Genomic DNA, 27,918 nt, shown 5'->3' on the forward strand with positions numbered 1-27,918 from the left:
TGCGGTACGCCTTGAACGGGGCGGTGATCTGACATTCTGGGCATGAGGAACAATAATTCGTAATTTCTGCCAGAACCCCAGGCCAATAGAAGCTTCGGAGAACCTTTTCTTTTGTCTTTTCCACCCCTAGGTGTCCCCCCAATGGATGACTATGTGCGAGGTGTAATACTACGTTACGGAATGTCCGTGGTACCAACAATTGTTTAGTTGTAACTGATTTCCTTTTATCAACCCGATATACTAGGTCGTTCTCTACCTCGAAGTAGGGGTAAGCAAGTGACCTATCTGGTTGGCCAGGAGTACTATTCTGGTCCCGTATATTTCCCCTTGCTACCGCTAATGTGGGGTCCTCCCACTGGGCCTTCTTAAAACTCCCAGGACTGACCTCTAGGTCAGCGAGGGTCTTATCCGGTTCTGGGGTGGTAAGTGTCTGCTCAACATCTTGATTTGGGGTATTCCCTACCAAAGTAGTGATGGGGAAGGGAATTTTACAGCACTCCTCCTTTTCCCCCTTCTTATTTGGGCCCTCGTCAACCTCCATTTCTGAAAAAGGGAAAGGATTTGTTTCTTCTAATACTTCGTTATGGTCCGCTATTGAACTCTGGGCGCTATTCTGAGCGGGGGACCACATTTTTAGAAAATGGGGAAAGTCAGTCCCTATTAACACATCATGTGCCAGTTTGGGTACAATACCCACCTTGAAATCTAAAGAACCAAACTCTGTTTCAAAAAAAACATCAACAGTGGAATATTCATGATTATCCCCATGTATACAACAAATTGCCACTCTTTGTGAACTGTTTCCCTGTTTCTTCTTAATGGGCAAGAGGTATTCGGACACTAGTGTGACCATGCTCCCAGAGTCAAGAAGTGCCCGAACCCTCTTACCATTAACCTTTACAAATGCCCACAGATGGTTATTCAAGGGGTCCTCTGGGCTAGGGCCCATACATTGGGACAACAGCGAATAAGGTTCCACGCTGTTGCATTGCATGGGCTCATCATTTAGTGGGCAGATTTTTGCTGTGTGGCCCCTCTCATGACAATTTACACATTTAGGTACATAGTCTGTGTCCCACTTAGAGCCTTTTCCCGGCTCCCCATGTTGGCTATTGCCCTTAGTGTGTGAACCACTGTTGCTGGTGCTGCGTGAAGGTGGTCGCCGCTCTTCAGCGCCCCTTAACCCCGGTACCCTTTTACCGTCTCTGGAAGAGTCCTGGAACCTCGGGTAGTGGGGTTGCTCCACGACTGTGGGTTGCGGGTGCTCTTCTGCTGCATTGTACCTTTCTACGAGGGCCACAAGCTCATCCGCATTGTGGGGGTCACTCCGACTGACCCAACGGCGTAAGGCAGAGGGAAGTTTCCTCAAGAACTGGTCCATGACCAACCGTTCCACGATGTGGCTGGCTGAGTTGATCTCGGGTTGTAGCCACTTCCGGGCGAGGTGGATGAGGTCATACATCTGGCTTCGGGTGGCTTTATCCATCGTGAAGGACCATGCGTGAAACCTTTGGGCGCGAACAGCCGTGGTTACGCCGAGGCGGGCGAGGATCTCGAACTTCAATTTTGCATAGACGTTAGCTTCGGCTGGCTCTAGATCAAAGTAAGCCTTCTGGGGTTCGCCGCTTAGGAAGGGTGCGATTAGACCAGCCCACTCAGCTTCTGGCCATCCCTCTCTCTGTGCCGTGCGTTCAAACGTGAGAAGATAGGCTTCCACATCATCCGAGGGTCCCATCTTCTGAAGGTAGTGGCTTGCCCTGGTAATTTTCGGAACTGGGGCTGCCGCTGCCAGTGGAAGGTTACTGATAGTCCGCCTCAGGATCTCGAGTTCCTGCTGTAAGCCCTGAGCGAACCGCTGTTGCTCCTCTCTCAGCAAGCGGTTTGTCTCTTGCTGGTTTGCATTCGCGTTTTGCAGGGCTTCATTCGTCTGTTGCTGGTTTGCATTCGCCTGTTGCTGGTTGGCATTCGCCTGTTGCTGGTTGGCATTAATCTCTTGCTGGGCTATTAGCAGCTGTTGCTGGGCTGCATTCGTCTGCTGCTGGTTTGCATTAGTTTCTTGCTGGGCTATTAACAGCTGTTGCTGGGTTTCATTCGCGTCTTTCTGGGCAGCGACATTGCGTACCAGCGCACCCACCACGTCTTCCATCTTGTTTGCAGAGGATGAAAAAAAACTTTTTTTTTTTTTTTTTTTTCAAAGTTCTTCAACCCGCAGACCCCCTAGTGCTCTGCCCGCATTCTCCACCATATGTGACAAACGGCTTACTCCGGGGCTCCGTCGTTTGTCCGGGACTGTTTAGAACACGGTCTTTTAGGGTAGGTTAAATGATGAGGCGTCACGTACTGTTCCTTTAAACAGGCTATGCCTGGTTTATTCAGTCCCAGGCACTGAGACTGCCACAGTGCATACAACAGAAAACAGATCAAAACAAAAGCTGCTCACCTGAGCGATAACTTAACTTAGATATCCCTGACTCAGGGTTGGAAGTGGCTTTTCCACTTCCAACATCAAAACACGGTACTTTTGCAGTCTTACACAAATGAACAGAAAGATTGAACCTGTTTGGGGAAGAGGCTTCTCCCCTCTGTAGTTCAGCAGCCATCCAGCCTCCTGGCTCTTGTGGGGAGACCAGAGCAAACAGGAAATCAGTCTTTCATACCTGATTCCTAATTAGCATGACAGGTGACAGAAATCAGGCAGCAGACAAATTCTGGTCTGGATCTCTCATCCCTCAGTTCCAGCGCTTGCCAAACTGTGGGATGGAGTGTATGTATTATAAGGCTGCACTCCCAGGCCAAACAGGATAGAAACTGTCTAGTATCCTGGGAGCCCTATATACGGAATTTATTACCATCCCCTGGTTTCTGTCACAATATTTATATTATATATATATATATATATATATATATATATATATATCTCGCAAATGGAAATATTACTGTATGCTCTTAGACAGGTCTGCAACCCCGCCTTTCACCATTATCACCCAGCACACAGTGCTTCCACTGCAGCAAGGGATTCTGGGAAATGACATGCAAATGAGCACACACTATGTCACCTTTTGCCTGAAATCCATTTTTATGTGGAACCCTTATAAGCAAATGCTCGCTGCACAACTTAATAGTGTGTGTGTGTGTCAACATTTTCCCGGAGACTACTGCAAGTTCATAATCTAAAACTAAAGGAAAAGCAAGGAAGGGAGGAATATATATAGGCAGGACAGATTCAATCTTATGCTTTGCAAATATTTGAAGCTCTGGATTATTATAGCAGTTTATTAGGAGTTTTATTTAATACAATGCCACCTTAATTGCCGGGGGATTTTTCTTTTTGTCTGTTTCTTTCAGTAGCCTTGTCTGTATTAATATTACAAGATAATCAGGACCATCTCTAATTACCTGTTCTCATTCTGAATCACAGGAACTGGAAATATATTTAACTACTGCAAAAAGTACGTTTCACCCTCCCTTAATTCAACTAATAATATCACTTTTTCTCTTCATAAGCTTACAGTGACCCGTGCCAAGTATCGTTGGCATCGACCAACATGAAAGAGAAGCAAAATGAGCTGACGAGAAGCTTAGTGGCTGAACAGAAAGCTGGGAGTTGAGTACTCTGAAGACGTGCCTTCTCAAAAAGTACTGTACATGGGGCTGCTAATTAAGCCAAGCCGCTTTAGTTGTGGATGCCACCAACCCTGGAAGAGCTGACCGGCACAAAATAACTGCTGGTCCCAGTTCGTCGATAGGATTCCCAAAGCCTTTTACATCACTCTATTCCAACAGAATGCTTGAATGCATCGTGGGTGTATCTCCTTCATGCAGTGGCCTATATTAGGTTTACAGCAGCGCGGGATATGAACTATGCACTTGACTCCTTGCAGGCCTTCGGGCTGACAGTAGTTGAGGAAGAACGGTGGTGCTTTTGCTTTGAAATAGTGTGCTCATTTCCTGTTTTACTTGATATTATACTTGATATGCCTGTTACTTGTCTTGCTATAAGAGGGGCAAAGTTTCACCGCGAGAAATGGTTGGTTACAGAAGCACATTGCCTAATGCAGACAGATTCTTTGCAAATGTGGCTCTTTTCAGGTATTTTCCGAATTCACTGCGTCCATTTTAAATGTTCCTTTACCCCAAAACAGAAACTTATGAGGATTGTTAAACAGGATTTAATTATGATTTGTTGCATTCATCTTCCTTAAACTCATCAATTTAAGGAACAAAGCTTGTGAAACACTACTGTCTTCACATGGCTGTTTCTCTGCTTTCGTCTGAAAATAGCATCATTATGATGGGTTGTTCATACAGCTTCATGCTACAATATACTTTTATGTTTATTTGTTTAGTGTTATAATTTCTGGCTTCTGAATGTAGTCACATAAATTAAAATTTTTAGAGGCAGGAACTTCATTTAAGGAAATTATAGCGTAATTTGTCGCAGGACAGATTTTTCTTCCTGCTTTGTGAAGATCCGCAGATGATTTTGTTTCATGTGGTTCTGAGCTACATGTTGTAGGAACGGAAACGATTTAAAGGGTTTATTCATTAAGCCCCAAGGCGGCCAAGAGCTTTGTGCTGATTGCACTGGGGGCTTTGTGTATTCGCCCATAAGACTTCTATTTGCATTCTTTTCTGACAATCTGATTGTTAATAGTTTGGGAGACAAAAGAAATTACTGTAAAAAATGTTGGTGTTTTATGATGAAAATCTTGAGGATCTCACATTCTTTGGGAAGTTAATCGATAAACATCAGTCTCAATCATCTACCTGCATCACATCTCATTCTAGTGTCTCATACGTCATACATTATTTAAAGGGGCTATCCTTCCAAGGACGAAAGTGAACTAATTACAGCGACATGTTTATAGGGATCCAAATCTGGATGACTGATACCTTCTTTTTTTGCCCAAATCTGACATCTATAAGTATTTGTAATGTATTTTTTAAAGTGAGATTTGGGAGGGGTGTGATTTTCCTCTGGATGCTCCCTTTTGTGTGATGTCACTGTGTGATGTCACTGTGTGATGTCACTGTGGGATCAGCGAGCGCTTGTACAGCCAGAGTCCCCGCTTCCCCTTATCTTTATAGGTTCCCTGATAAGGACAGGGTGGGATAAGGTAAAGAAAACACTTGATTAACAAACCCTTTCCTGTTTATAGACTCCAAAGACACTTACCTGTCCGGCTAATATGTATGATTGCACCTTTCACCTGCAGAAATCACGTTTCTGGACATGCAAATTAGCGACTGCGGTGTCTTTTTTTTTTTTTTTTTTTAAGCGTTCTCAAGTTGCCCTTACTTTTTACACTCCTGCATTAAGCAGTTTGTACAGTTACGCCTGTAATAAGGAACTACAGAGCCATCGACCCGTTCAGGGACAACAGTTTTTGACTCTTAAGCATGATGTGGATGGTGATTTATGAATCTATAGACTACTTCAATGAATGTGCATTGATAGTTTGAACAGCTTGAACTAACTGAGTTTGTATAACTTACAAATCTGATAAAACTGTTCATTGTACAAATGTATGTAAAAAAATAATAATTGTAAAAGGCAAAGCAAAGAACATAATGCTGTTTTGAAAGCACTGCTGGGTGGTTTACAAACCCAAACTGTGTTTCTAACTGGACTGTAAATATTCCATTGTTAACTGTGTTGAGAAACTTTTTTTTCACCTTATTAAATTATAAATACTTCATTATCGATGAAGTGCCTGCATTTCTTCTTATTTCCTAATACAATTGGTGATTCTAGGGTTCATTTCAAGTATAATCAGAAGCAAATGCCCTACATGAAACAGATAGCTGAGACAATGATACGTCACCCTATAATGTATCCTTCAATGATTCGGGTGGTGAAAATAGTATGACGACAAGGGAAGAGACGAGGTGAGTACAATGTACACGAGCAGATCAAGTGGGTTTCTCAGAGAAGGATTCAATACTCCATAAACGACAACACACACACGGCGGAGCTATATGAGAATCAGTGGAGAACCCCAAAGAGGCAGAAAAGATATTGGGATCTAGTTATTAACATCTCGAGTTACAAATTGACAACTATAGGAACTTCTTTACTTAATCACGGTTTGAATTGTGCTCCACAATGCGATTTTAATCTCTCTAATACAGTTGTAGATTTGCACAAACACATAAGGAAATAAACTTAAAAAAAAAAAAAATATTTGACACCTCGAAAGAGTTGAGTAAGCATAATATTGAGGCTGTCTCGGATATAAACCAAGGCGATACCACTAATCCTTATTTTGAAATTGATTTTAGGTAATTGTGTGCCCTACAGGATCTGTTGGATCTGGGAGGTGAACAGACCCCTGAGATTGGAGCAGGGTCTGAATTCTTGGGTAGGTCAAACTCTGGCTTAAGAAAGGGGTCCGTTTTCTAACCAGTATATACAAGGGGACACTATTTGGATTTGTTCCGTAGAAAGTGATTTGCGTAGGCAACGTAATCCCAAAAGGACAATTTATGTGGTTACGCCGCAATTGTTCAAGTGAGACAGATTTTGAGTTGAGGGCAGAAGATCTTTGGTGACTTTTAAGCAGAGAGGATACCCTGAGGGAATGTTGGAACAAGCTCTGAGTGATGATTGGAATGTGAGTAGAGATACACCTTTCAAAGATAAGTCAATACAAACATTCCACCAGAGCAGGAATAGATACAAGAGTAAAATAGATCAAAAAATCCTTTATTTATTACACAATATAGTAAACAGTTCACAAATTACATCTGTCCCTCTTACCTTACATGGAAATATTATATTGTGTTTCTCAATGACTGCCATACCCGATGAAGGACTACTTGTTGGTCCAATAAAAGGTATCATACCACCTACTCCCTCTCCCTCCTTTGCTACTCCGCCCCTTCCCTCCCTCTCACCTTTCCCAGCCAGTCTCTCAGGCTGCAGCTCCAGCCCCACACTGCACTACTTGAGGCCCTGCCCCCTGACCTAGGCCCCGCCCACCTGCAGAGGAAGGGATGCCCCTCTGTGCTTTCTGCCCGCTGCAGGGAATTAATGTGTGGGCAGGGGGCCGGATGCCGACAGGGGGGGGTGAGCGGGACCCCCAAGAGTGCAGGCCCCCGAGCTTTACCCGGGTTATAGCTACGCCCCTGGCTCTCCTATATATGAAAGAGGGATATTTATCCAAATGTCCCTTCAATATGGATAACACAAAGCGCAGCACACACTGTCTATAGATAATAGAACAAATGAAAAGGGATAATGCCAAGAAGAAATGTAATGACATTTAATATGTAACACAAACCACCAGTATAAGAACCACATCCACTACATCAAAAATTGATAACATGCAATAATAAAACAGGCAAAAACAGAGGGAATAATGGAGGGGGGAGAGGGCAGTGAATAAGGTACAAACACAGTAGGGTCAAGACAACACATAGGTGGGTACAAACAATGGGGAAGCAGACTATGTAACAAGGCTAGACTGTGTAACAAAATCCAAATCGGTGGAGCAAATGCATCTCAACCGACTAAATTGGCTGAAGGGTCCCCATGGCTGTTCCACATATCTATAAATACTGTAGAACTGTAATTGAAATAGAAAATAGTTGTGCGTTAAAATAAATTAAATCATAGAAAGAATAAATGTGTTCTGTGTTTGAGACATCCCAATATCACCATCTAAAAAAATGTTTCACCACTGACAGACATTTGTTGTGATCAATACAAGTGTATAATGATTGTACGTCACAAGTGGTCCAAAGATATGATGGTTTCCACTTTATCTTGGAGACGGAATCGATGACATGCAAGCCGTCCCTACTGTGTGACCTCAAGGATGTGACATGAGTCTGAAGATAATAAACCACATATTGGCACAGTTTGGACGTCATCGAGTCCATCCCAGATACAATAGGTCTGCCAGGGGGATTTTGGAGGGATTAATGCACCTTGGGTAAGTGGTAAAAAACAAGCACCCGGGGGAATGTGATATAAAGAAATGTAAATTCAGTGTCAGTTAAAATGCACTTGGTTTGAGCACAGAATTTAGATCCACCTGATACTGTCTAGTAGAATCAGGACCAATCTTAATATAGGATGCTTCATCCGACAAGAGGCGGATTGCTTCATTGATGTAGACAACTTTGTCCTGAAAAACAATCCCTCCCCCCTTGTCGGCTTGCCGAATGACAAGGTCCTCCTGTTTTTGTGAATCCCTGAGTTCTAACTCCTCACCTCGGGACATATTTTTCTTTAGAGGTCTGCATGACTGATCTTTACACAATTGTTGTTATGGACCAATGTGTAAAACGTATCAATGAAACTCCCCTTGGACTGATAAGGAAAAAAATATGGTTGAGATCTAAAAGGAGAGTGAATAACAGGACAGTCAACATTATTTGCCAAGATGAGAAAAGAAAGAATTGCACATATGTGCATGAAACGTCGTTGGGAGATTATTCTGTTTTTAGAGCTGTTCGTTTGGTTGTGGAGGATATTGGCAGCAGTTGTGTAGGCTGTGGGGGGAAAGGAGAGGAAGAAGAGCAGCGATTTCGGTAACACCGCGGCGTGTGACGTCACATCCACCAGGAAGTTCCGGTTTTCGTGCAACTCAACATCCATCCCCCACACAAGGCAATCCCTAAAGGAGCTCCAGTTATCATCAGAGAAGAGCACCTGAGCGATCTTCAGCTTCACTGCTTTTACCAGCCACTGTCCTGTAAGTAGGGTTTCAATTTTACCCCTCTGGACTTAAGTGCTGTATCCTCCGGAACCCAGTATTTCTATGTTAATAAATAGCTTTTTGTTAGGATTATAGCCTTGCTAGTGTCTGTCTGTTATTGTGTGTTATGTTTGTCATGTGTGAGTTTTTAATGTTTTAATGTCAACTTTTTTGGCGTACTGCACCATTATCTGTTTGTTTTCTTCTCTTTTTTACATATTGCACTACCATTTGGTGTGAGCCGTTCGTTGACCCCTTCACTGCCTATCTGTTCAAGGACACTTTTGGGACTTTTCAAGAGACGGTTTGGTTTTTATTCGGAGTATTATTATTTAAAGGACTGATTTGGCGCCGGCAATTCTTTATTTTCTCTGTGGTTCATTTTCTGACTGTACAGTCAGTATTTGCCAGGCTGCCTGCGATATTTATTTCAATTATTGTTGTTATTATTTTTTTAGCGCTGTTTTGCACCGTCTTTTTTCGTTTGATTATTTGCCAAGATGTCAGATATATTGATTCCTACCTTGGTGGCCTCACCCTGGGAGCCCATATATACATATATTATAGTATCAATGGAGACTAAAAGAAACTCCGTGTTTGGCGTCTCAGATCGCTGCTTCAGCCTTTTTACCCACCACAAACACGGAATAACCGCGTAAAGGAGCACAAAACGGAGACAGGGAGTGTGAAGAAGAAGAGAACCCGGGGGATAAGAAGGCTGAAGCAGCGATGTGAGATGCCACCCACGGAGACTCACGGACCCCACATCACACAGACTCTGCATGAATACCTCGGTACTGCATGAACTGAAGAGCTATTTGTGAATAGCTGAAAAACCGTAAGTGCATCAGGGTACTTTGTTTCTACCACTACTTAAAGCTGCAGTTCAGTCAATATCCTGCATGTGTGTTTTTTTTTTTAATAAATCAGTTCTGTAGTAAGAAAAAATACTTTTAGCATTTTCTGTTTTAAAAAAACAACAACTTTGAAAGACCAATTTTCTTGTATTCTATTTTAACAAGCATGTTTGTTGCTATAGCAACCATTTACATTCCCCAGATCTAAAGATGTCGCCAAACTTTGCCGATCAATAGACGGAGAACGAATTGACCGGCAGCTATGCAGTTCTTTAGGTAAGTAGAGATTGCCCACATGAAACTATTGAAGTAAAAAAAAAAAACGGGAGCTTGAACTGCAGTTAATATCCCACAGCAGGAGGCTCTTTCTGTTTGCCTTCTTTCTTTTAGTTTATACGTACTTGCTGTTCCCACGCTGGCAATTCCAGTTCAAGGAGCGGCACAGATGGTACACTTAGAAGAAATGAGCCCTGCATACTGATGCACAAGCAAACATTGTTCAACTATTCATAATAAATAGATTTACAGTGTGTTTGCATATAAATTATAAATATATCCAAATAATATTTTATCAATTTTTTTTAAATCTATTTTAATTTTTAAAACACACAATTGATGTGTTTGAAATACCAGTGCCTAGTACATATTTTTGTTAGGAAAATCAGATCCATACTTGCCTTTTAGACTTCGTAACACTATCTTTTGAATACATTTAGCGCTACAATTTTCTATTCTTTGTAGGGATGCACAAACTGGGGGGAACGGAATTTTCTGGGGGAGGGGCGCTGCGTTTACTGAGGTCCCTCCCTCTTCCCCACAACATTTAAATAAAATGCAGGGGGGAGCACGCAAGGCCATTGTATGCTTATTACCTGCTCTCCGGCGGCTTCTGCCGACACGTTGTCATTACAACAGGAGTCAAATGACGCCGGAGAAAATGTAAGGGGGGGTGGGGGGTGCAACCCAAAAATTGGCGCACCCCTGCTTTATAGTATCAATGTTCTGAGGATACCCAGGGCATTAGCATTTAACTGTCTCTCCGCAATCTCCTGCTGGATGTCCCACCATTATCGGAAACGTAACAAGTCCAAAACAGAACTAATACTCTCTGGGCCGGAGTGATGGCGGTTCCATCCGTGCCCCTGCACCGAACCCCGCGCTGCCCCCCCAACATTTAAACTGATTGTCGGGTGAGAGCGCAGGGCCTCTGTAAGTATCTCTCACCTGGTCCATCGGCATCTCCGGGCATCGCCCCTCCTACAGCGTCCCATCACGGCCCCGTGACGTCCAATGGTGGCACGTTGCCATGACAACATGACATCACATGGTGTCGCAATGTTCCGTGCGTTGCGTAGCCGTGACAATGTGATGCCGCATGGCCCCGAGTTGCCGTGACAACGTGATGCGGCATGGTGTCGTGACGTCATGTGACCCCGCCAGGTCTGAGGAGAAAGGCCCACCGGACCACGTAAGAGGCCACTGTACAGAGCCCCACAAAATGAAAAGCCGGCCCTGAATTATACTCTCTCCCCCTTCCACTGCCCCCCTGCATCTGGACCACTGATTGAGCTGTTGGTGGCCCTTGAGGGCTAGAGTTTGCCCACCCCTGCGCTGAGCAATCTCTTCTTGTCCTTTCTAAAGCTGTATTTTTTTCCTGATGCTTCGTTCAGGAGATAGAAGAGTTTGAAATATTAGGCGTCTGGTAGGTTAACAGAAAGCCCTCCTCAGACCCCAGTGCAGCAGTGTAAGGCTGGGGCCATGGTGATTTCGCCCACGCGGAGGCTGTGAGGTGAGGGACTCCTGACGAAGCCGAGTGTCCAGCCAACCAACATCCAGAGGGAAGACCGCGAACGCGCCTTCACCACAGAGTCCGGAGGTCTCAGACGCACCGGAAGTGACGAGAGCCCCGGAGTAGCGGAGACCTACACGCGACCCACTGTAGATCGCGACCCACTGTGTACCTGTTATCCGCTGCTGATCACGCTGTTTTATTTCATCCTAAGTGTAAGCCTCCATTTGTATTATGTTATAAGAATATATTTTTACCGTCTTACTCTATTTGGTCTTTTTCTCTTTCTTGGAGATCGGTTGCCGGTAGTTGCTGCACACACCATAGGGAACATCCACCCCTTAAAGTTGGATGACTGCTCCTTTTTGCTGCTTTTATGTGAGTTGCCATTTGTGAGCCTCACACTATCATTATATTCACTTTATGACATTTCTACGCTATGTGATGTCTTTTTATTTTTACATGGCTGCAAGCGGCGCTCCACTGGTTCTTTTGAAAGAATTCAACATGCAAGATTTTTGAAACAGTCTCATACAAATGGTTGAGTGTGTCTGCTAAGCCTCTTATATTTGAGCACTTTAATTCACTGTATATTGTCACTTATTTTGTCATTATATTTTGGCACCTATATATTTGGGCACTTATTATTTCACATTAATTCTTCACATTTAATTATATGCACATTATTAGGTTTGTTAGAGCGCTATCAAGCACCTTTTCTGCTGTGAGGTACTGCAAGCGTGTGCTTTCCCTGGCCAAGGTGGACGGGGCGTGACTAGGGGCGTCACGGAGCTGGTTCGCCCTCATTGGGTGAATCGCTCACGTGACCGGCCTGTCACCCCAAGAAATCAGTTTGAACTGATTTCTTGCGCAAAGCGTGCCCCCTCCCACTTCCGCCCATACGCCACATGGACGCGACCACTGCCTTAGGCCTCGTTCAGGGTGCTGGCTTCGGAGGGAGGGCGTGCTGCCGTGCGTGCTGCCGTGAGAAACAAAGTATTCAATTTGAATACTGGTTTTCAGGGTAGCAACCGCCCTGTCTCCGAAGCCAGGAGTTGAAGCTGACTACAGTTTCAATAAACGAAAATTTCGTTTTTTGGAGCTGCAGCAGCGTCACAGGGACCAAGGCAGCCAATGAAATCACTGTTCAGAATGATTTCATGACTGCAACTTGGATACTTACCCTGCTGTGTGTAACCCCGCCCCCTCCCCAACGCTGAAAAGTCTGCTGGGGGATAAACACAGATCGCCCAGCAAACTGCAGCACTGCCTCCCTCACGCCCTCCCTCCGAGTCCTGCAGCTGGCACCCTGAACGAGGCCTTAGGCCTTGTTCAGGGTGCCAGAGGCAGGAGTTGGAGGGAGGGCGTTCGGGAGGGAGGGCGGCAGTCTGCTGGGCGATGTGTGTTCATCCCCAGCAGACGTTTTCAGGAGTTGAGGAGGGGGCGGGGCTACACACGTGAGGTTAGGGATCGAGGCTGCAGTCTTGAAATCATTCTCAAGAATGATTTCATTGGCTGCCGAGGTCCCAGTGACACTGCTGCAGCTTCAAAAAACAAATTTTTTGTTTAGTGAAACTGTAGCCAGCGTCAATTCCTGGCTTCGGAGACAGGGCAGCTGCTACCCTGACAACCAGCATTCAATTTGAATACTTTGTGTCCCACGGCAGCTCGCACGGCAGCATGCCCTCCCTCCGAAGCCTGCACCCTGAACGAGGCCTAAGGCTGTCTGTTCAATCAGCATGCCCCAGCCTGAAGGCTACCACAGTATCATCAATAGCTGGAGACTAGTCATGATTGTTAACACACAGAAAACGAGCAGGAAATGCTAAGTGTGCAAGGTGCTAACATGATACGAGTTGCGCTCACATAGGCTTGGGGGCGGGGGATTGCTGCTTCAAGGGTTTGCTGTTTGTACCAAGACCTGAAAGTGAAAGTGAGCTGCAGCATTTCCCTGTTTTCACGTCACACTGATTGGTAAAGCACATTGCAAAACTTTCTAGCCTCGTTTCCTCCCGGAGCTCAGCAGCCAGAGCAGCGTCTCCTTGTCCCCGCGCCGCGCAGTAGCTGCTGAAACGTACTCATGGATCGCGTGGTACTGATGGGAGCTCTGCTGTTCTCCGGTAAGTGTATTCTGCACGTAATTTAGTTACTACTTACAGCAGCGAATAGCACATTCACCAGGAACGCAGGAGGTCCTAAACCTACGTATGATACCAGACTAGTTTTATATTACAGAACACACAATCCCTGCAAGCTCTAACCCAGGGGTGCGCAAACTGGGGGGAGGGGTGAAGTTTTCTGGGGGGGGGGGGGGCTCTGCGCTTACAGAGGCTTCGCGACCATCCCCACAACATGGGGCAGCGGGTGAGGCCTCTGTATGTCTCTTACTTGCTCTCCAGTGGCTTCTGGCGACGCATTGCCATGACAATGCAGAGTCAAATGATGCCGCGGGGTCAAATGACCCCGGAAAAAAGATAAGGGGGGGGCATATCTCTCTCTCTCTCTCTCTCTCTCTCTCTCTCTCTCTCTCTCTCTCTCTCTCTCTCTCTCTCTCTCTCTCTCTCTCTCTCTCTCTCTCTCTCTCTCTCTCTCTCTCTCATACAAAAGGAGTGCTACTGAGCGTGGACAAATGTATACCACAAAAGACAAAAATACCCAATGCTACATCCAATGTGACAAAAATTACACAGGGAGTTAAATACTTCAATGTTTATATAACCGCACAGGCCCGTTTCGCTGCCAGCGACGCTGCTCTGGGCCGCCTGGCAGCAAACGTTGCTTTATTTATTTTTTCTGCTTCCGTGTGTGTTTCTTTTAGGAACCCAAATGTTTTCTCTACATTTCCTCAATCTTGTTTTAGCCGCAGTGGGCGTTACAGCCTCGTTTTATTCTTCTTGTATTAAATACCGTGACACCGGTTGGACTGGTTTTCATACCCTGGGTGATCATGCGTAGAAACAGTATGGGGTGGCCAACTCCAGTGCCTGCACAGGTGGCTCAATCATTCCCTGCTTCAGCACAAGTGGCTTAATCATTAATTATGTATTGTAACCATTTATTATTTGTCATCTTAACTCTGTGCCCAGGACATACTTGAAAACGAGAGGTAACTCTCAATGTATTACTTCCTGGTAAAACATTTTATAAATAAATAGGCTCAGACTTTGACTGAGCCTCTGATTGAGCCACCTGTGCTGAAGCAGTTGATATCCAGAAAACCTGACCTGTTGAGGAAGGGGGGAGCTTGAGGACTTGAGTTGAGCAACCCCTGTGTAGAAATAGTACAGGGGTGGTCAACTCCAGTCCTCAAGGACCACCAACAGGTCAGGTTTTTCAGGATATTTCTGCTTCAGCACAGGTGGCTCAATCAGAGGCTCAGTTAAAGACTGAAGGGTTAAAAAAGAAGACAAAAGCATGAATAAAAGTATCTGTGCTATCCGCTAGGCTGGAGAGATCTTTTAATAAGCAGTCTTTGCACTGCATCGAACGGAAGGATTTACAGGCACAATATAATACTCAAAATAAAAATGTTTACGTTCGCTTTACGTCTTGTTTTAGTCCTAGGGAGCTTTGCATCCAGAGCCCTTTTCTGAGCTTTTTTGGCTAAGGAACTGCTAATGTTTAGCTGTTAAAGCTGCAGTCTCCGCTGCCGTTATTTATTGTTCCCCGTTAATGTGCGCATCTATACAATCCACACAATGATAAGTAATTAGCTGTTGCCGATCGATCCGTTCTCCTGTGATTGATCGGCGAAGATTCGGCTCGGGGGTTCACTAAATGACTGTCAGTGCAGCAGAAGAGGACCAAAGGTGCAAAGTTCTGTGGGGAAGATCATCTGACCAGGCAGCCACTAGATAAAATTGGTGCACTGCTAGAGAGAGGGCAGGGCTCCAAAAGGGGTGTGCCAGAGCCTGTTTCAAAAGAGGAAGGGGATGTGACTTTGTAAATGGTTACTATAGAAATCAAAAATGCTTGTTACATTATAATACATTAAAAATGTAAGTTAGAGTTGTTTTTTTAAAAAAAATGCTACAAGTATTTTCTCATAGTGCAGAACTGATTTATTTAAAAAAAAAACACATGTAGGATATTGCTTGGTCTGCAGCTTTAAAGGAGAAAAAAATGTATATAGGATTGAAGCAAGGGGTCTCTGCAGCTGAACACCTTTAATTACCTCCGAAGTGGGTGCTAGTATTTCAGGTATTTTTAGCTTCTGTGCTACGTGGGCCAATAGGAAACCGGACCGGGTGACATCACGGCTTCCTATTGGCTTACAGGGTGCGAGAGCCTTTAAAAGCGGCCATAATGTGAACCCTTTACGCGAGCCAGACAGCTACCAGCACCCCGTATGAGGTAAGTATTTCCAGAAGCAGGGTGTCCCCAGAGATGAAATTAATGGGGTTCTGCTCCGGAAATCCCCTGCTGCGATCCAGTATAATAAAAGAAACGGCTTGGTTTGCTGCTTTAAGTCTTCCCTTGCAAAGATCCCCGTCTTGCTTTGAGCGTTCAAAGCTCTGCCTTATCTTCAAAGATAAGTACATTTAGAATGCGCAAGACTTTTGTGGACTATGTACCACGTGAGCTTAGATTTGTGTGGTATTGTTTTACAGAAAAACATGTAAAACTGCCTTTCCGAGTTATTTCATGCCTGCGTGTAACCAGAGGTCCCAAACCAACCCCTCCGTTAGCCGAGAAACCCCAGAGAGCAGAAAAGGAAATGAAACCTAAAATCAATAGTTGTGAAACCATTTCTTTTTTACGCTCCAACTCCGAGATGGCAGGTGTTTAAATGGTCATAAGAATTTGGTAGAGGAAAATAAGGTGTAAAAAACAAAAAAAAAACAAAAGTGGTTACCAAAATCTGCCCTTTTTAAAGTCTTTTTAAAAAAAGCTTTCATGTTGCCCCACGTTGGGCCCCTACTCCATATGCCCCAGGCCTCGTCCAGGGGGGCGCTGTGTGGGCACGCGCGCTCACGCTGAACCCGTTGCGACAATGCACGTGGCCTGCGTGGGCGGGCGCGCCTGCTCTGCGCTCAGCCGCTTGCCGAGCAAGCAAAACTGATTTTGCTGCTCGCAAGCGCGTCACGTGAGCGGTTTGCCCAATGAGGACGAACCAGCTCTGTGACCAGGAAAAGCATGGCCGAGCAGGGCGCAGCGCCGGAGCGCCACCGCGCCCGTTCCCTACCTGGACGAGGCCTTAAAGATTTCTTCCCTGGTAATGGAGAACAGTGTCGGGTTTCAAGCATGGCGGCGGGCGGGTCCTCTGTCTGCCGGCCGCCATATTTAGAACCCTGATGTCTTTTCATTGCGAAGGAAAGACGCTCTTAGTTTTGCCCTCCTGCGGACGTGTGTTTATGGGATAAGAAAAACAACTCTACAAGGCAAGGACATTATAGCTTTTTGATCATTTTTGACATACTCTCTTGGAGTTGAGGCTCTGTTTGTTCCAGCGTAGCGTCGTTCTGCGATATATACCTATTGAATGAAATGGAACATTTGTTTTAATTCAGTACAATACAAGAGATCTGTCAATAAAAATACAATTTTAAAAACGTAACTGTGAATTTCACAGATTACAGTAAATGAGGAATCTGCTGACTGCATGAGGTTAAAGCTGCAGTTCAGGCTCCCGTTTTTTTTTTAACTTCAATAGTTTCATGTGGGCAATCTCTAATTACCTAAAGAACTGCATAGCTGCCGGTCAATTCGTTCTCCGTCTATTGATCGGAAAGTTTGGCGACATCTTTAAATATGGGGAATGTAAATCGTTGCTATAGGAACAAGCATGCTTGTTAAAATAGAATACAAGAAAATTGGTCTTTCAAAGTTGTTTTTTTTTAAAAACAGAAAATGCTACAAGTATTTTTTCGTACTACAGAACTGATTTATTAAAAAAAAAAACCACACATGCAGGATATTGCCTGAACTGCAGCTTTAAAAGCAATTTCTTGATTTTGTAGCATTTTACCTAGAAGGAAAACGAAATGAAGCTGGGAGAGAGCAGATCAAAAGCAGCCCACTATAAAGCCAATTAAGGGCCTTAAATCTTGGACATTTTTTAAATAAAAGGGCCCTTTTTATATACAGCCTTGTTTATATACTGTACACGGGCCAGCTCCTTATGAGTTTGTGCCAGCAGATTTTTAGTTCCTTGTTATTGGACATTTCAGGACAGGAATCCATTTTGCAAAAAAAATCTGTATGCACACACTTTATACACAGTAACGGCCTCCCTCTCTCTCCCCTCGCTGATCTCCCCCCTCTCTCTATTCCCATCCCTCTCTGATTTCCCACTCTCTCTTTCCCCCCTCTCTCTTTTGCACCCTCTCTTCCTCTCTCTTTCCCCTGTCTCTCTTTCCCCTGTCTCTCTTCCCCCCTCTCTCTTTCTCCCCCTCTCTCTCTTCCCCCCCCCTCTCTCTCCCCCCCCTCTCTCTCTCCCCCCCCCCTCTCTCTCCCTCTCCCCCCCCTCTCCACATATTTCATATCTTTAATGCGGTCTCAAGTTTCTTTTTTGACCTGTTGGACCCGTCCAGAAGGGATCCAAAACAGGTCTGCCCCTGCATGCTTTTAATGTATTCAGAAGTCACCATACATGAGTGAGTATGATGTGCTGGAGAAATAAGTGTAATCACTAGAACCAAAAGTAGGAGGTATATAGCCTCCTGCCACAAACCTACAGGCAGCAGATAAAAACAGAAAAAATAATAAAATTTTATTAAATAAATCAATGACCGACGCAACTAAACAACTATAGGGAACATATAAATACACACACACACGGAAGACCACGATATGTACACTAGCCACATAGACATGTGGTCTAGATATATAGATGACATCCTGCTATTGTGGAATGGCACCCCAGAACTGCTGCAGGAGTTTATTAACTACTGCAGGAGTTTGTGAACCAACATAACCTCAAGTTGACATATGAGGCACACAGGGAACGTATCAACTTCCTAGATCTGACAATCTCCAAAGGGGAGGACGGCAAACTATCATCTACTATATTCAGGAAAGCTACTTCAACTAATAGCTTACTGAAGGCCGAAAGTCATCACCCCCACATATGATAAAAAGCATCCCTACTGGACAATTCCTTCGATTGAGAAGGAACTGTACAAGTATCCAGGAGTTCAAACATCAGTCTAAGGATATGGGTAACAGGTTTTATGATCGAGGCTACACTAGACCGATCGTGAAGAAAGCATACCAAAGGGCTCTAAACACAGATAGAACTACACTTCTGAATAAGGGTCAAAGACAACAGCAGGCCACTGAACATACAATTAGATTTGTCAGTACGTACAACAGTCAGTGGAACACAGTGAGACAGATCCTGCAAAAACACTGGCATATTCTATTGCAGGATCAAGACCTTGCAGAAGTGTTGAAAGAGTCCCCCAATATGGTTAGTCGTAGACCTAAAAACCTGAGGGACCGACTAGTGCATAGCCACTTTCAAAACATCACAGCCAGGACATGGCTGGGCCCGAAACCCCTCGGTTTCTACACATGTGGACGATGTAAGGCCTGCACGTCTATGCAAGTCACCAAAACCTTCTCAGATTCAGAAAATAAGCAACAACATACTATTAAGAGTTTCATAAACTGTCTTACTACTGGGGTCATATATTTAATTATATGTAGGTGCGGTAAACAATACGTAGGAGAAACACATAGACCCCTCAAAATCAGGGTCTTAGAACATCTAGGCTCCATACGGAATGAAACAGATACACCCGTGGCACGACATGTACTTCAACATCATCAGGGTGATCAATCAGTACTCAGATTTATAGGTATTGAACATGTCCCATGGGGGCCACGTAAAGGTGATTGGGACTGCAGACTTCGCCAAGCTGAATGTCGATGGATATTCTTGCTTAACACACACTTTCCAGCAGGGCTCAATGAAGGTTTTCTTTTCTCTTCCTTTTTATGAACTTACCACTCATTAGATAGAGAGTATATGTAACGATAGCGAGATCGTATTGACCATTTGGGCGATCTCAATTAGTCTAGCACAATCCTACATTACACACGCCATTCTTATTAGCACGATAACTATACAGCACCAAAAAAAGGGGATATTAAGGGATCCTGGTATACTGGATTAATATATAGGTTCCGTTCTGATTATTTTTGTCAGAGCCATTAATACATCACATCATTCACCTTAATTATTTATCACCTACTATATTTATCACGTTAATAAAACACAACACGAGTTTGGGTTTTTGTACTTATTATATTTATTCTTTTCCTTTTTTTGGTTTTTCACTTGGCACTGTTTTCATTACACCTTGATACATACTTACCTGACCTCTGCTCCCTGCTGCATATGCTCTACATCTGAATATCCCACCTATTACATATAGTTGGGTACCCATATACTTACCTTCAATACTGAGACATGGAGACTCAATCCTCTACCTTACACACCCACATTTTGGACAATAGGGTGCTGCTATGTTTGCAGAAGCAAACTCCACCTCCAATATCACATACATCATTAACTGTATGTATGTGTTTATACCCCGACATCTGTAGTTCAAGAGCCTATCTCTGAACCACAGTTTCCATGCTATTTTGCCCTCAGTAACCAGCATCATCCATGAAAGGGTTAATAGCAGTACACTTTACACTAAGCCAAGATCTATTCTTTAAGTCTCTACACAATTCGAGCATATGCATTAGTGACCCCAATAACGGATCAGATCCTTGTATCTGTCATTATAGACACAGCTATTCCGCTGTGTATTTACTTTTCCAGTGAGGAGGTTCCAACCATTACTCACTATTGGTCGATATCCTGGCTCCTCCCAGCCACTACACTACTTAACTCAGCATCCCCTACATTGCGGAGTGTGACTCCTCCCCCTGAAGAAGCGTGCCAAGCACGTGAAACGTACGTCGGGGTATGGTGACGTCAGACGCTTGACGCACACCAGGAAGAATGGCGAGTATGGGCAGTGACATGCGGTGAAGGTAGTATCTCACAGACACAGAGACGCGCTGTTATACTTCACACTACAGACGTTGAAGGTCTAATCAGACCATTTATAGCCTACTTTAGAGCGATTTTGAACAACAGCGTGTGTATAATATATCAAGTGCCTCCCTTGTTTCCCCACAAGTATATACCATCCGGTTATATATCTACCAATTGGGTAACAAAACGCATACCAGCTGCGTGTGGGGCTGAGGTATTTACACTGGTTGCAGCGCTCTATGCTGTGCTATATACGCTAGCAGAGTATACAGCCATTACTCTGTATAGTTCTATACTGATGTGAATTTCCCTGCAGTGTACAGTTTACCTACCTCCGCATATATCGTTGTACTATTCCTATACATGTGTATCTACATATGTGCATGTCATTAGCTATTAGCCCACCACCGTTACTTCCGAGAGGATTTTAATATCCCATGTGTGTGTGTATTTATATGTTCCCTATAGTTGTTTAGTTGCGTCGGTCATTGATTTATTTAATAAAATTTTATTATTTTTTCTGTTTTTATCTGCTGCCTGTAGGTTTGTGGCAGGAGGCTATATACCTCCTACTTTTGGTTCTAGTGATTACACTTATTTCTCCAGCACATCATACTCACTCATGTATGGTGACTTCTGAGTGCTATCATTAGGGCTTATAGTGACCCTCTTAGTCACTGATTCAAGTGTTTCCAGTATGTATATTCCCTAAGCACCGAAGTTTTTATTACCTTACTACTAGGTGAGCGACTAGTTACTCTGTTTTTGTATGCTTTTAATGTATGGAATCCTTTGCATTGCTGTGCTAGCTAAACCCGAACTTTCACTTATAGCCCCTCTTGCTGTCATTTTTAACGAACACACAAAAAAGAAAACAGCCTTGGAGGTGAAGACTTCGATAAATCCCTTTATAATGTTACGCCAAATCCCTTCGGCCCAATTCCTCCTATAGCAACTCCTCAAAAAGCGATCGCATGTTTAAAAACATCACATAACAAATGTGAAAAGCTCAACTAGGTCAACTCAATGTGACTATTTGTGAACTATATGTGTGAATCACCTTAAGAGAGGAAATACATCTCCAAACACACACCCACTGGTAAGAAAGAAAATCTCCCAGCGGTGGGTGCTGCTCCCCAAAGACCATCCAGAAGTCTTGTACCAGTAATGTCTCACACATCAGGAGCAGTTTATACAAAAGAATAACAAAAACAGTATAGTGCAGATTATCTTCTATATCCCCAAAGGTTGTGACGTTATTCAGGGCGCTCAACATTTCTCAGAGGTAAAATCGGCCTTGAATCCCTCTCCCGGTAGTTGGATCCATATATGTAGAAAAAAGAAGATGGTAAGTAGTGTAATGCTGTTTAAAATATGATAATAAAAAAGTGATTTAACACTCACAGGCTTTAAAACTGTGATCGGTCTTTTAACAGGTATGTCACCAGAATTCTCTGCCCGCATCTTAGCCCCAGTTCCGGTTTCGCTCTGTATGGGTTCCGTCCCTTCGGGGTTAATCAGACACTCTGGAAGTCATTTGGATCTCAGTGTAAGTCTTTGTCTCCGGTCTCCAGAGTCCACCCCAACGCGTTTTCATCAAGGTTTGGCTTCCACAGGACCCCAACGCCTTTCACTTTGGTGAAACGCATTGGGTAGGCTTTAGAGACATCAGAAGGGGTTTAAAGTCTGTGAGTGTTAAATGACTTTTTTTTATTATGATGTTATACCAAATTCTTTTTTTCTACATATATGGATCCAACTACTTGGAGAGGGATTCAAGGCCTATTTTTGAGCGCACTGAATACATTTCACAACCTTTTGGGATATAGAAGATAATCTACATTATATTTGTTTTAGTATTCTTTTGAATATACTACATCTGACCTTTGGGGGTTCAATGGTGGTCCACTATTGTTGAGGATTTTATCAGACTACATTGTCATACTGTCCTGCATATTAGAAAAATAAAAGGATGAATACTTTGTATCCTATTTTTTATGGACTGATGTTACCGATGGCCATTGTTCCATCCCACAAAGGTTGAAACTAGAGATATAAAGGCCTCTGTTGAGTAATTCACTTGAATGGACCATTAAGGCGTTTTCTGGCACTTGCATTAGGCGGCCATATTTATTGTTCTGAAAGTGCAAGAAACCAAAAGTGGTGGTTTTTGTAAGTGTCGTTCCCCTGTAGCACTCGAAGGAAACCTTGCTGTACATATCTTTAAGCTTTTCTCTACTTTCAAAGAGGCTGTCATCCCTCTTGTAGAGATACCAGGAACGAGTCCTGAGTGATTAAATGCATATTCAAGGATTTCTAATGAGAAAACATCATTGTATACAGTATTTTGCTTTGATTTCTTCTTTTCCCCCCTGGGTTTATAACTAATAGAAGGCACGAGGTATGGGAATTACTATATTTATATACATTATTAGATAGCATAATATGTAATAATTACCCCCCCCCCCCACTCTTCTTATTATTGATATATTGACTCTCTATAGCTTGCTAGCCCGGTGCCTTACACTGCGATACAATAATGCTGTGCATACTGGAATTAAAAAGCTACATATCTCGGAAATGGGTAAATTACTGTAGCTAGCAATGCACAATGTATGATTAAAACAGAAAAGCATTTTGTTATTTATGTTCTTTATTAAAAATCATATTTTACAAATTGAATGAAGCAACACAGCAATTACGTGTGAACCAAATATTTACTGTGATACTACTGCAATAAAATGGGTATAAATATTCTGAAAAGAAACATAAGAAGGGTTATTAAGTAGATCAAATCAACAGGAAAATGTGTTTTCCAAACTAAATAGCACAGACTGCATCTTAACTGGTGTTATGTTTGTACCTGTTATGTACATCTTTAATCCTTTAACTGTTTCCTATTTCCAGGAATTCTACTTCACATGGGTGATGCAACGGCACCAATAATACCGGCTAATACAACCAATACCACAACAACTACTGCAAGCACACCGGCTAACACAACCACCGCCCACACAACCAATACCACAACAACTACTGCAAGCACACCGGCTAATACAACCACCGCCCACACAACCGCTAATACAACCACCGCCCACACAACCGCTAATACAACAACCGCCCACACAACCGCTAATACAACCACCGCCCACACAACCGCTAATACAACCACCGCCCACACAACCGCTAATACAACCACCGCCCACACAACCGCTAATACAACCACCGCCCACACAACCACCGCCCACACAACCAATACCACAACACCGTTCATACCAACCCTGCCACCAAAACCTTCACCACCTACAACTGGAAACTACTCGGTGAAAACAGGGAACAACACATGTATTAAGGCATTAATGGGACTAGAGCTGGAACTGGACTTTTCTGCACAGGTAAGAGAAAGCTCTAGCTCAGAATGATTGTGGGAAAACCATAGCATAGACCCGTAACATCCTGAGACAAAGTCCCTGGATATTGTCTCGAGAAGCCATGCACTGGGAGGCCTCGTTCTGTAAAAAAGAAATAGATCGCGGGTTAAAGTTACAACACGTAACACTGTTTTAACACAGTTTTATTGCATTGCTTACTTTTCTGTATTGTGCCTCACACATTTCTTTATTGCAATGTTGCACTGCGGAGATAACTGCTTGTGATACAATTGAACTAACCCCTTCGCTACCCCAGGTGCAATAAGTGATCCGCGATTTAACAACTTCAATGCCAGAACGAACTGCAACGTATCTCTCTGGCTGCAAAGGGGGTTTCCGTTTTTGAAGTGAAACTTCTTTGCTGGCACCTACCTACAAAAATGTTCCTGGGACAAATCTGCTTCATGGTGACAGAAGTCTGTAACGGAAGTGACGTCTTCCTCCCTGCGCATGCGCAGAAGCCGGTAGCACCTTCCTCTCCCAGTTTCTTCCCTACGCATGCGAAGAGATGTCTGCCACCTCCCAGCGCATGCGCAGAGGTGAGCGGCCCCTACAGTGCATGTGCAGAGGCAGCCAATACACCCATCACATGCGCAGAGGTGGCACGCATGCGCACAGGCAGCCATCTCCTCCAGCGCAAATGCAGAGGCAGATAACACCGACACGCACGTGCAGCGGCACAGACGTGAACCCACACACCTCTTCCAACATAATGAATCTTCAGAATTTCACTAATGCAACACCCTGAGGCAACGGGGTCCAAACTCATTTGACAAGAATGATCCAAGAATGAACAAGAAACTCCTTGTGTGTAATTAGGGAAAATGCATTTGGCTCAGATCAAGCGGGGTTTGTGTCTAAGGCCTCGGTCCCGCTGCGCTTTCTGACAGTACAGCCCTTTCTGACAGTACAAAGGTAGCGCAGATAGGACTGGGCGGCTCTGATGAACTTTGACATCATTATTTGAACGGTTACACTTTCCCCACACAGGATCACCGGTACTTTAATGTTGAACCAAACTCATCCCGGACAGCAGTAACCGGAACATGTGGCGCGAACAAGGCAAATCTTAACCTGACGTTTCCAGAGGGTTCCATCAATTTTATGTTTGTTAAGGTAGGATGCTTTTTGTGTGTTAATCATCCATCTTTTTTATATGAGTGATTGATTGAATCTTGTGACACTTTGTTTGAGTTCTTTATAGATAACATTATAGTGTACAGAGCTTTGGAAACCTCACTTGCAACCTTCTTAGTTGGCATTTCTCTTGTCTGCCTCTCCCAACTCCAATCCATCCACATTGCTGCTGCCAGATTCATCTACCTCACTCACCGCTCCACTTCTCCTGCTCCGCTACACATATCCCTACTCTGGCTTCCCATAGCCCATGAATTTAATTTAAAACCCTAGCAATGACTTACAAAGGTCTCAACGATGCTGCCAGCCCTTACATCTCAACCCTCATCCCCAAATACACAACTAAATGCCCCCTATGTTCTGCCCACGACATCCGCCTTATTACCTCCTCTCACTCCCGCCTACAAACCTCTCCTGTGATGCCTCCTCTCTATGGAATTCCCTACCAGGCACCACCAGATTCTCCCCCAGCTTCCAGTTCACATTTTCAAGGAAGCCTAATTGCCATACCTTTAACATCCTACTCCCATCCCCCCTCCATCCCCATAGGGACCAGCTGTGTAGCTGGACCAATCTCCACCCTATGTAACACCTCGTCCCGCCCCCCCCCCCCCCCACCAATTAAAAAAAAAAAACCTTAATGGAGTCAGCTGTCAGACTGAGCCACACCTTATCCTACAATGAGCAGCCACCTTACCTTCTTGTTTCACCATTGTCCCTCATTGCCTCTAGACTCGAGTGTAAGTTCCCACAAGCAGGGCCCTCACTACCTATCTGTGTGTGCAGGTTTGTCCTCACATGTATGTAACTGTTTATGTGATATTGTTGTGTGGTGCACTTACAGAAACATGATACTCTGCCACCGGTGCTCATCAAAGGTGGTCCCGCATCGTGGTGGATCCCACGTACAATCCAGTAGAGTAAAGAAGTCGACACTCAAGTGGTCTTGAGGAAACAATCCAAAGGATTTATTGAAGATAGATCTACCTTCAATAAATCCTTTGGCTTGTTTGATCGAGACCACTTTACTCTACTCTTTATTTAATATACATCATTCTTTACCCCCCATTGTACCACACTGTCGAATATGTTGGCGCTCTGCAAATAAACGATAATAATATGAATACAACAGAGACCCCAGAGGGGATTCAGTTTCCAGCAGAAAATATGATGGGGAAAATCTATATATATATATATTTATTGCTCCATTGGGACACTTAGCCCGACGTTTCGGTCAACAGGGACCTCCCTCAGATTACATCTCTCGTTATTTGTTGAGTTAGAAGGTTCATTAAGGACCTTCCTATTCCGAACCTCTAACCTTTTGCCACAACTACAGTTAGTGTTCTTGTGCCATGACCAACCCCATGATGCCAAAACATGGTACCCAAACATGGCTAGACTCGTAAGAAAACGATCCAGGAGTTTTCACAGAGTGGGTACTCTTTTGTTTGGCAAAATAAAGTGATTACTCAGTTCACCATTGGCATGATTTCCATAAATGTAAAGAGTACAGGGATATTAGCGACCTATAAGGATAACCCTCATACAAACGAACTCAAACCTTAATACAAACCGGAGACTTTGCCAGCTTCGTGTAGTCATTTAGCGGTTGACTCGTTCAAACAAAAACAATTATAATATTGTGCATTACACAGAACTTCTGGATTTGTTTTGAACGTAGTTAGTTTCAAGGGAAACAATGGAATTCAGGACCTTGAATAAGATGAACTAATTCACGGTTTACTTTGCGAGATTCTTTCTTACACAAGACAAGTAGAATTCAACACATCACTGTGGTCTGTTTGATGCATAGTAATGAATGATGCCCTTACCGCAGGGGGGGCTCAACTCCAGTCCTCAAGACCCCTCAACAGGTCAGGTTTAAAGGATATCCCTGCTTCAGCACAGGTGGCTCAATTAGTCCCTGCTTAAGTCAATCAGTGGCTCAGTCTTACTCAGACTGAAAACCTGACCTGTTGGGGGGGGGGAGGGAGGGGAGAATCTTGAGGACTGGGATTGAGCACCCCTGCCTTAATTCACTGGCTTGAAAATGCATAGCTATTAGGGCTAGTGAGGACCCTTTAACCAGCTCAGTTGATGGCAGATATTAAGCAATTGTGCTTTTCTGTGTTTCCCAAAAGTATGGTCTTGACATTTGAACAACTGAATCCTGGTGAACATTAACAGAAAGTTCCCGATAAGAGCACTCGTTTCCTGCACGTGGTTATCACTTCACTTTTCTTTTGACCATTTTCCCACTGTGTGATATAGAAGAGGAAGCCCTGCATACCGTGTCACACAAAACCAGCACATACAAGGGAACCTTGCCTGCAAAGCCCTGCTATCAGCACAGTCTATATCAGGGGGCTCAACTCCAGTCCTCAAGCCCCACAAACAGGTCAGGCTTTCAGGCTACCCCAGCTTCAGCTCAGGTGGCTCAATCAGTCCTTGCTTCAGTACAGGTAGCTCAATCAGAGGCTCAGTCTTTGACTGAGCCACCTGTGCTGATGCAGGGATATCCTGAAAACCTGACCTGTTGGTGGGGCTTGAGGACTGGAGTTGGTCTTTATAGTGGGAGAACATGGGCCTTGTGAAAGTCTGTTTATTTCTCTGTAGAAGGGCACCAAATATCACATGGTAAAGTCTCTGAGGCACAGATTAATATATAACTTATAAATACTGCCCAACCTATTCTGTATATCACAGAGACGCGTGGGGTTTGCATCCTAAGAAGAATTATATCTAATATTACTGTAACTGAATTTAACTACAAGAGCCAAGCACTGAAAATACATTGCTTTATAGCACATGTATAACAATGAGCCTAAATCTACAACCCTATAAACACACATGTGTAGTGTAACAATGACAAGCCTGAGCGGTTTGGTCATAATTGTAGCTTTGTTTTACAATTGTTTCGCGCTCCTGTTACAAATCTGTAAAATTCACGATTGCGTGACTGACATAATCAGTCAGTGTAACTCAGCAGCTACAATGTATC

General features: G+C 43.9%; 2 protein-coding genes and 1 long non-coding RNA gene across 12 annotated transcripts in view; 2 read left to right on the forward strand and 1 right to left on the reverse strand.

Moving 5' to 3' along the window:
• MCF2L2 (MCF.2 cell line derived transforming sequence-like 2) overlaps positions 1–5,706 on the forward strand; it is a 229,713-nt gene extending 224,007 nt beyond the window's left edge. For all 8 annotated transcript variants that reach the window (XM_075570679.1, XM_075570678.1, XM_075570677.1 and 5 more), the window contains one exon: positions 3,505–5,706. In XM_075570679.1, coding sequence (XP_075426794.1) covers positions 3,505–3,608 — 104 coding nt within the window. In that variant the 3' untranslated portion in view covers positions 3,609–5,706. The remainder of the gene's footprint in view (positions 1–3,504) is intronic.
• A 7,600-nt stretch (positions 5,707–13,306) lies between these two features.
• Positions 13,307–27,918, forward strand: part of LAMP3 (lysosomal associated membrane protein 3) — a 29,868-nt gene continuing 15,256 nt past the window's right edge. Inside the window, exons 1-4 of one of the 3 annotated variants that reach the window (XM_075570697.1) lie at positions 13,324–13,471; positions 21,783–21,895; positions 23,254–23,741; positions 24,768–24,893. In XM_075570697.1, the coding sequence (XP_075426812.1) occupies positions 23,268–23,741; positions 24,768–24,893 (600 nt within the window). In that variant the 5' untranslated portion in view covers positions 13,324–13,471; positions 21,783–21,895; positions 23,254–23,267. Of the gene's footprint in view, positions 13,472–21,782; positions 21,896–23,253; positions 23,742–24,767; positions 24,894–27,918 lie in introns of all 3 variants that reach the window. The other 2 variants (XM_075570694.1, XM_075570696.1) reach the window with 2 other exon arrangements.
• Positions 14,893–27,918, reverse strand: part of LOC142466049 (uncharacterized) — a 30,158-nt gene continuing 17,132 nt past the window's right edge. Inside the window, exons 3-4 of the long non-coding RNA XR_012788041.1 lie at positions 16,771–16,826; positions 14,893–15,262 (exon numbers count right to left, since the gene is read on the reverse strand). This is a non-coding gene — a long non-coding RNA (uncharacterized LOC142466049). The remainder of the gene's footprint in view (positions 15,263–16,770; positions 16,827–27,918) is intronic.

This window comes from Ascaphus truei, chromosome 14, assembly GCF_040206685.1.
Source record: "Ascaphus truei isolate aAscTru1 chromosome 14, aAscTru1.hap1, whole genome shotgun sequence".
NCBI lineage: Eukaryota > Metazoa > Chordata > Amphibia > Anura > Ascaphidae > Ascaphus > Ascaphus truei.